Source organism: Cantharellus anzutake (assembly GCF_015039405.1).
Source record: "Cantharellus anzutake strain C23 chromosome Unknown EI90scaffold_3, whole genome shotgun sequence".
Lineage (NCBI taxonomy): Eukaryota > Fungi > Basidiomycota > Agaricomycetes > Cantharellales > Hydnaceae > Cantharellus > Cantharellus anzutake.
Window position 1 is genome coordinate 1,900,871 of NW_024066953.1, and position 8,810 is coordinate 1,909,680.

Genomic DNA, 8,810 nt, shown 5'->3' on the forward strand with positions numbered 1-8,810 from the left:
AAAAATCATTGCATGCCAACAATATTTGCAGATTTAAAGAAGCTCCGGAGTCAGCAGGAACGACAACCTAATACAACAACTACCAACAAACTGAGCCTACACCCCAAAGTGAAATCATAACTGCGGACAACCTGAAGCCAGTGAGTGTTGACAATGTGTTGGCTGTAATCCCCATCACTTCATGAGTGTGTGATTCCCCTTGTTCTATGAAATCAGTATCTTAACGACATCAACAGCAAAAGTGCTGAGCATCCGCAGATGGACACACGGGTAGCTCATTATCCACCACGTCAAATTGCACCATGAGTGATTGCCATCCTCTACATGAACTGTGACCGTGAACAATCATTTCATCAGTACAGCACAATGATGTTCTAACTGGCAGGCTCGATGTATATTTTCTTGTATCTACCTAGCATGCGTGCTATGGTACGTAAGTTAATCAAAATGATTGTGAACAAGAAAATGAGAAGTTGTTTGGTAAACTGAGGAAAGATATGGCAACTACGGTTCACAAGCAAAAATTCAACCAAGAAAACCGTGAAGAGTAGTGATTGCAACCTCCAGTCAATGGGATCAGCGTTGTTTCCATTCATATTTCCACTTGATGTTCCTGTATTACTGGTGGTCCCGCATGTGCTTGAATGGGTCTGAAGACTTGCTGGTGTGAATATCTCACCGCATGCAGCACAGGATGTCACTCCTGTTGAACCCAACCGGGCATGTGCCAAGCGTGAAACCCTTTGGCGTTCTTCATATGTGATGGAATGAGTCAGAAGCATCTCATGGCAGCGGTGCAAAATCTCATCAATTGATGGTGATGGCAAGGCGAAGGTGAGTAAGGAATATAATCTGGCAGATTGGGAAATGACTGGGTTGGCGACGAGGGGGGGTGTTGAAGTTATAGGGCCGATAACAACCTGACCACATAGGGATCATCAACGGAGGCCTATATATAGATTAAAGCTTGAACAATACTCACCGATATGGCCGATACGACGAGGGGGGCGGATCCATGCGGTACCAATAAAGCCTAATGCTCTACTGTGAAATTGAAAAGCCGAAACATCAAATAGAGTCCTTACTTTGAAATCCACACGGGTCAAGCTGACAGATTGCATATCAGGACGCACCTCTGTGGGCACCGTCAGACTTTCTCATTGGCCACAGAAGAGTTCCAAATACAAAAACAGTATGGGCGAGAATGATGCTGAGGATATCTCCCAGCATGGTCATTGAGCTGTGATGGAGCGCCTACTTTTCCACTTTGGTACTGCGGCCTATAGCAACTTAGCTCAGCAAAGGTAGTACGATATATGGACACACCGATCCCAATCGACAATACATCCTTCCTCAGGAATGGAATCCTGCTGGCACTTAGTTGAGGGGGAGTTGGTAAACTTGTTTTCTGTCCATTTTATGAGCCACTGTGGAAAAACCTTTTATGGCCATTACTGATGGTGGAACAACTTACTGTCGATCGGATATATCATCACCATACCCCGAATGAGCTCATCCAGGAAGTCGACTCGGGAAGCTTTAAAACGGCTAAAATCCCACCACTGATGTCACATATTAACTAGTGGCAGCAGTATCAGCTGTGCGTGCATAAAGAGCTTTCTCTATTCGATAGCGTTGGGCGGACAAAAGAGTGGACAACAGCAGAAGAAAATTCAACACGCTGGCTTGGAGTGTAGAGCCAGCTGTTCAAAGCGGCGATGCGATGCGTGAATGAGTGTGCAACACGATGACGGGAAAGCCACCTGACGAGCGTGAGAGGTGTCAGAACCAAGAGTCATGGTATTCCGCTAGGCAGGTTACCAGCCTCTATTAGAATGTATTCCGCAAGGGAAGTTGAGTTGTGGCGGAGGCACGCAGCCACTAATGACTCAGTTCGAACTCGTGACCAAAATGTTTGGATCCGTAGGCCAGCCTGAACGACATAGCACCCCCCCTCACAGTGGGGATGGATCGCCACGCGCCACACCCAAACGGCCCGCCCTCCCACGACATTGACCTGAGAATCCGTGCCCTTACCACGATCCTGTCAATCCTTGATCCTCAAGCTAGCTCTCCTACCCGAGGCCCCTCATCAATCGAGTTCAAAATTGCGATGCATATTGCCACGCTCCTCACCCGTGGTGCGGACAAGAAGGAAGACATGATGAGGCCGAACATTCGACCGATCGCAGTCGCTACACGGACGACGGTGGATTCCGTGAATATCCTTGCGACGATTGATAAAGACAACAACGAATATCCAAATGCCCCTGAGAGTGGGCTCTCAAACGATTTTGTCATCAGGCAGAACCCCACATCACATGGCGATGCATTTGGTGTCACTGAGATCGAATCTAAACATCTAGACGACGTCCAACTCGACGAACTCTTGAGCAGGTGATCAGCTCCCCTTCTACGCGTCGCCCTGATTCATGATTACCATTGCATCTAGTGACCGCTCTCCAGAGGATATCACTCTGAGTCAGCATGCAGCAGACGTCATGTCTTTATTTAACAATATCCGCACCGTACGGCAAGGTGGAACCAAACAGGCCGATATCGTTCAACGTATCACTACATTCATCGCTCGGCGATGTGCCCCGATCATCTCCCATCGACTCCGATCCGACAAGTTCATCTTTCAAGACACGACATTAGATAAGATTCTCCAAGGATGGAAGCCCAGCGACAGGGATCATTTTGTGAAGAAGGAATGTGAAATACCAGAACACCTTATTATCCTATTCCGGACGATGGGCATCGAATGTCGAGAGTCCGATGGGAAATATTTTGCACCATGGACGAAGGACATAGCTCCAGCTTGGATGGAAACATTTCTATCGTGCCTATCATTGTGCAAGGATTGTTTCAAGCTAGACGGCAACAGAGTGGCACGCGACACCACCACGGGCGCGATTGCTCTAAAATTGCTCCAAGCATTGGTCACATCAGAGGGGTTCAAATATCTGCTTGAACTAAGGTCTGTTAGTGCTATCCTGGACCGAGAAGTGTTCAACCGTCGGCGAGGTACAACAGTTTTTTAATTTCCATTGTCCCCACGATCTAAAAGCACAACCTCTTCATCAGCTCGCTCCAATACTGAAACCCCAGAAGACTCCACTGATCCCCAAAGGCAGACTCTTGACGACACATATGGCGACAATTTAGAGCTCACTGCTGAGACAGAAGAGGACTCGGTCGCTCTTACCATGCGATACCTTGGTAATGCCGTTGCATGGATCACTGCGACAGATTTCTTATTTTCCAGTTCACGTATACGACGTACCCCAAGGCTTCGTCTCCATCTCGCGATTACAGCTCCTCCTGTCGAACCGGAAGCAATGGCAGATGCACAACCAATCTTCACCCATATATTCAACAAATCCCTTCAAGACCGGGACAATCAGTCCAAAGTTCGCAACTTGATTGTGCATTCATGGTTGGAGGAATTTGCTCGGAAGCTTCCGAAGCCCAAGCAGTTTCATGGTACAGTCCACTGTGAAGCATCTCTGATGGGTGCCATTGTACAGTACAATGGCCAAGGCAACATGCAGAATATCCGACTTCCGGACATATTTCATGTAAGTTGTCGGTGTCCTGCACCGTTGGTTACATGCCACTAATCTTTCTTTCGAAGAGCACTACCAATAAGCCAAGGACAATTGGAGTTGCTAAAAAATGTTGCTGGTGCTGCAACATGCTTGCAACCCTCCTGAACTCAACAGATATCCAGTTCAGCCTCCCAGGCTCACATGGTCGAATATTCCCATGGGCCCTTCCCAGGATTGGAATATCTTATGAAGTTGCTTGCTCCCTTGAGGATAAGCTTCAAAAACAACTGTCACTGGCAATTTGGAAGAGGGTGGACAAACTAAAACATATACCTGAAAGCCAGACAAGCAGCCCTGGGGCACTAGACAGCAGTGGTGGTGGGCTTGCAGGTAATTGGGAGGAAGCAATGAAGGAAGTGCAATGTAGATTGCACAAAAAAAATTGACCTGTTTCTTTGGCTTTGAATCCCTGTACCAGCCAAACTCTCAATCCTGATCCCATGCTATTTGTTAGAATGCGCGGATTCGGATGACTCTGGAGTGGAATCAGAGACTTAGCATGGAAGGACCTCGGCCTCAGCAACTCAGGTGGAGCGCTGTGCCATTGCTGGTTGTCCTGGGGGTCCCTAATTTCGGATCTAGCAGAGGGAAAGTCTCTTGGGGGAATTCATGTCGATTTCGGACTGAGGTTACAAGTTACTAGGTACATTGTATATAAGGAGGGGTCCGGAATCAAAAGGAACAAGGGTAGGACAAAAGGAGACAAAGGGAGATGGAAAGAGGAACAACACCGAGGGTCAAGTGTTTGACTCAATGGTGTTTCCCAAAGGAGGAATGAAGGGCCAAGGCCCAAGAAGGAAGGAAGGAGGATGGGAGTCGGGAATGGCTAGCTGACTGAATAGAAGGAAGCAGCAGCCCAAATAGGAATGAGGGAGAATAGCGGAATTGAAATGGACAATGCAATAGTTGCAAGGTCCGGAGTAAGTCCGGAAAGTCCGAACTCGGAGGTTAAACTCCGGAATATTGGCAAATGTAATTAAATGGAATGAGCTAACCAATACAATGGGTATAAGCGGAGGTGGGGTCAAAGTCCGAGGTCGGAGCTAAGACCAGAGGTTCCGGAGATGGAGACGCAAACAGGATTCCGGAGCAGAACCTGGAGTCGGGAGCATAGGTGTTGCGTACTCATCTGGAAGGTGTTGAGGTTGGGGTCGGACCTGGAATGTTCCGGAGTCGGACCGAAGGTGGTGTTGGAGCCAGAGGTGGGATAACCTCTTGGGAGTCGGCAAGGAGAAGGTGATAGAAGGGAAGTAGGGCTCCGGAGTTCGTTTCGGGGTTCCGGGAGCCCGGAGCGGAGGTCGGGATTGTATGGATATGACACTATTACAGAAATGGGTTCTGGTCCATTCTTGTAGTCTTCAATTTGATGTAGTTTACCCCTTGTAGTAGTTATCCATCAAAGTTGATGAGCTATCTGGAAACAGGGTGGTAGTGTTGAATGACAGTTTGGTCATGGAACCTTGGCTATCTTTCATAATGGGTTCCAGTGTCAGATACATGCAGTGTGTCAAATACCATATGACTGATGCAGATGCAGGTTCAACTAGGGGGTTCCGGGTGCTAGTAGGGTGCCAGGGCTACTTCGGAGTCTGTGTAGGGTACAAGATCTGTGAAGGATGTGGCCTCAGCAACTCAGTGTCAGGGCAACCACACCTGACCATACAACCCCAGAACCACCTTCCCCGACCTCCCCCCACTTCCCTCATCCTCCCATCTTTACACACCTTTCACAACTACAGCCTGCACACGAACCCGCAGGAAAAATCATGTGGGTCAAGGTGAGCAACTCGCCTTAACCCATGTGACACCTTTTCTGCATTGCGGGGACATGCTTGGCTCCTACCCTTAGTCACATTGTAACGGGTCTATCCAACTAGACTCACACCAGGAAAGAGGGGGGATAAGGATCTCACTGAGGGTCAGGTCTGAATGGGTATATTGGTCCAGTCGGGTCTGGTGCTGATACTCTCTACCAAACTGTACAGCAGGTCACGGAAGAGTCTGATCAGATAAGGAAAGAACATCACATGACAATAAGAAAATGGAAACATCGGGCTCTAGACACTGGATATGGAATCAGAAAAATAAGGAAAAATAAGGAGTGTGTATGAGAAGTGGGTGAGAGTGTGTGCTATGTGTCTAGGATTGGGGAGCTTGTTGAGCATGGTAGAATCGCGGGATTTGGCTCGTTTATGGTACACCGGCAAATCCCCGTTACAACGTTACGAACTGTACAGTACATTTCCCTTTTATAGTAGCCAAGCGGGGAATAGGGAAACTTACCCTTCTTCTCAACTCAATCCCCGCTTAGTGAGTTTGAGGAGCTTGGGGTAGGATCCAGCACCTGGCTGCCTGGGACACCACGAGTGTCCAGTTCTGAGGTAGGGCCACCCCCGGACAGAGGCCGGGCCCTGACACTCAGGCAAGGAGTGCTGTGCCTCTGTTAGCTTAATTTCATGAGTGAAAAGTTATCTTGTATGGGGGGGGGGGACTTTTGGTCAATATCAGAACTAAGGTACAAGGTTTACTAAACTACATTGTATATAAGTGTTATGGAAATGGGATTTTCCCATTTCTAGCCTCTTATGGGCTCTATGCAGTACAATATCACGTGACATGTAAATAATAACAACTTAACCAACAACAATCACCAAAATCCACACTTTGTTAATGTCATTGTAAAGACAACTGTTAAACCTCTGTTACATTAACTGTAACACTATTTCGATGTCATGGCCACTCCCTGCACCCAGATGCTATAGAAATGGGCCAATTAGGCCCCATTTTTATAACAATAAGGAAGGACTTAAGATGGAGTCCAAATGGTACTGAGAAGTACTGAATGTTGAAATCCTTGTTTTCTTGGTACGCTGTGGACCGTCCATTGAGTCCGTCGGACTATACATCTTGCGCACGGGCATTTCCATGAAGGATTGCCCGATGCTTCTACTTTTGGCATCCATGTTGATGAACGCAGTCGAGGATGGCTTAAAAGCCACCTCGCGCGAATTTTCTCTTTCCTCTTTCCTCAGTTCACATCTTTGGAACTGAGGTGAGACTCCCTTTTCATCACTTGGAATATTGTCTAATCTTGTACATATTTCCTAGTGCTAATTCGCAACTAGGTAATGACTAATAATACAAGTTCACATCTTTGGAACTGAGCGCTAATTCGCGACTAGTTCATAATTTCAATACTGAAAGTATCAGGGCAGGTCTTGTGTCTAACCTGAACAGAGAACCCAGGTGTTGGGTCAAGGAGGGCAGCTGAAGGATTAAATAGGAAACAGGACATGAGTAACAAGCTTTGTGTCAAACATGGGTGGTGTCACTCTAGGCTCCTGGAACTCTGAAACTGACTCCAGAGCCCCACTTCCCTTCCCCTCCTCCTTGCTGACTCCCAAGAGGTTATCCCACCTCTGGCTCCAACACCACCTTTGGTCCAACTCTGGACCATTCTGGGTCCAACCTCAACCTTGACACCTTCCAGACAAGCATGCAACATCTATGCTCCTGACTCCGGCCGGACCTCCACTCCGGAATCTGTCAGGGCACAGCCCCCGACCCCACACACCTTCAGGTACCCTTCCCCCATTTTCTCCTATTTTTCCCTTCACTGTTCCACATTCCTGCATGCATGCAGACCCGTGGGAACATGTTACTCGCCCAGAAACCATCACAGCCACAACCATGGGAACTTTCTGGGCAAGCAGCTCGCCCAGAATCTTCCCACGGGGGGGGGGGGTGCCAATTATGGAAAGTCAGCAAAGAGCCCGAAACTGTATAGTTCCCGACTCCCATTTGTAGCGGTTTCACAGGAGGTTGAGAAGGTTACCCTTTTTCTCAACTCATTTCCTGTGAAGGCTGGGGCTAGCCCCCTCAGTGAGTTTGAGGATCTCGGACTGGGACTAGACACCCCAGCAACTAGGAGGATCTCCCTGGCCCTGTCACGGAACGAGGGCCGGACCCTGACAGAATCCCATTTGCATCTCCATCTCCAGGACCTCCAGTCTTAGCTCTGACCTTGGACTTTGACCCCACCTCTGCTTATACCCATTGTATTAGTTAGCCGATTCCATTTATTTACCTTTGCCAATATTCTGGAGTTTAACTTCCAGACTTTCCAGACATACTTTGGACCTTGCAACTATTGCATTGTCCCATTCAATTCCGCTATTCTCCCTCATTCCTATTTGGGCTGCTGCTTCCTTTTATTCAGTCAGCTAGCCATTCCCAACTCCCATCCTCCTTCCATCCTCCTTGGGCCTTGGTGTCAGGGCCCGGCCTCAGACTCGGAGGCTCCCTGACCTCAACCCCCATCCAACCTGTCCTCACACTATGCAGGGCATGAGATGAGAAGAAGGGTAAGGTCTCATCTCCCCGCATGGTTGCTATATAAAGGAATGGGTCACATGCCCACAACTATACAGCTCCTAGAGTTGTGTAGTGTGACCCAGTGGGAACATCCAGGTGGCAGTGCCCAGTAAGCATGGGAATGTTCTGGGCGAGTTGCTTGCCCAGAATTGTGGCTGTGACCCATGGGAACATTCTGGGTGAGCTGGTTGCTCAGAAAGTTCCCACGCTATCCCATGTGCATGGATACACAACACAGAAAGGCAACAACAAGGCAACAATGAAGGAATGGAAGGAAGGGAGTGGTTGGGGAGTCTGGGGCACCCTAGGGCAGGGTGCTGAACCCTGACACTTGGCCCTTCACTCCTCCTTTGGGAGACACCATTGAGTCAAACCCTTGACCCTCGGTGTTGTTCCCCCTTCCAGCTCCCTTTGTCCGCTTCCAGCCTACCCTTGTTCCTGGATTGTAACCTCAGTCTGAAATCGACTTGATTCCCCCCTAAGAGACTCCCCCTTGCTAGATCCGAAATTAGCAGGTTGACTAGGCACCACTACTCCTTTTATTCTAGCAGGACAATCAGCAATGGCACAGTGCTCTGCCTGAGTCACTGAGGCTGAGGTCCTTCCACACTAAGTCTCCAATTCCATTCTGGAGTCATCTGAATCCACCCGTATCTAACAGCATTTCGGACTCCACATTGCTGTTGTCCAGCTCTGACTTCTAGCACCTGGCATCCAACTGTGATTTCACCTTCTGCAGTCAACTGCACTCTCTGCTCTGGCTTCAGGTAAGCCACCAGCACCTCCCAGCCACTCTGGGCACCCCTTCTGAAGTCCTGGAAGCAG

General features: G+C 48.6%; 1 protein-coding gene across 1 annotated transcript; it reads left to right on the plus strand.

Moving 5' to 3' along the window:
* Positions 1-1,921: 1,921 nt before the first annotated feature.
* On the plus strand, positions 1,922-4,280 carry EI90DRAFT_3032685 (uncharacterized protein). The gene is made up of 4 exons (XM_039058409.1): positions 1,922-2,397; positions 2,453-3,027; positions 3,088-3,581; positions 3,638-4,280. The coding sequence occupies exons 1-4, from the start codon at positions 1,967-1,969 to the stop codon at positions 3,995-3,997; spliced, it is 1,860 nt and encodes a 619-aa protein (XP_038922911.1). The 5' UTR covers positions 1,922-1,966; the 3' UTR covers positions 3,998-4,280.
* The last annotated feature ends 4,530 nt before the right edge of the window (positions 4,281-8,810 follow it).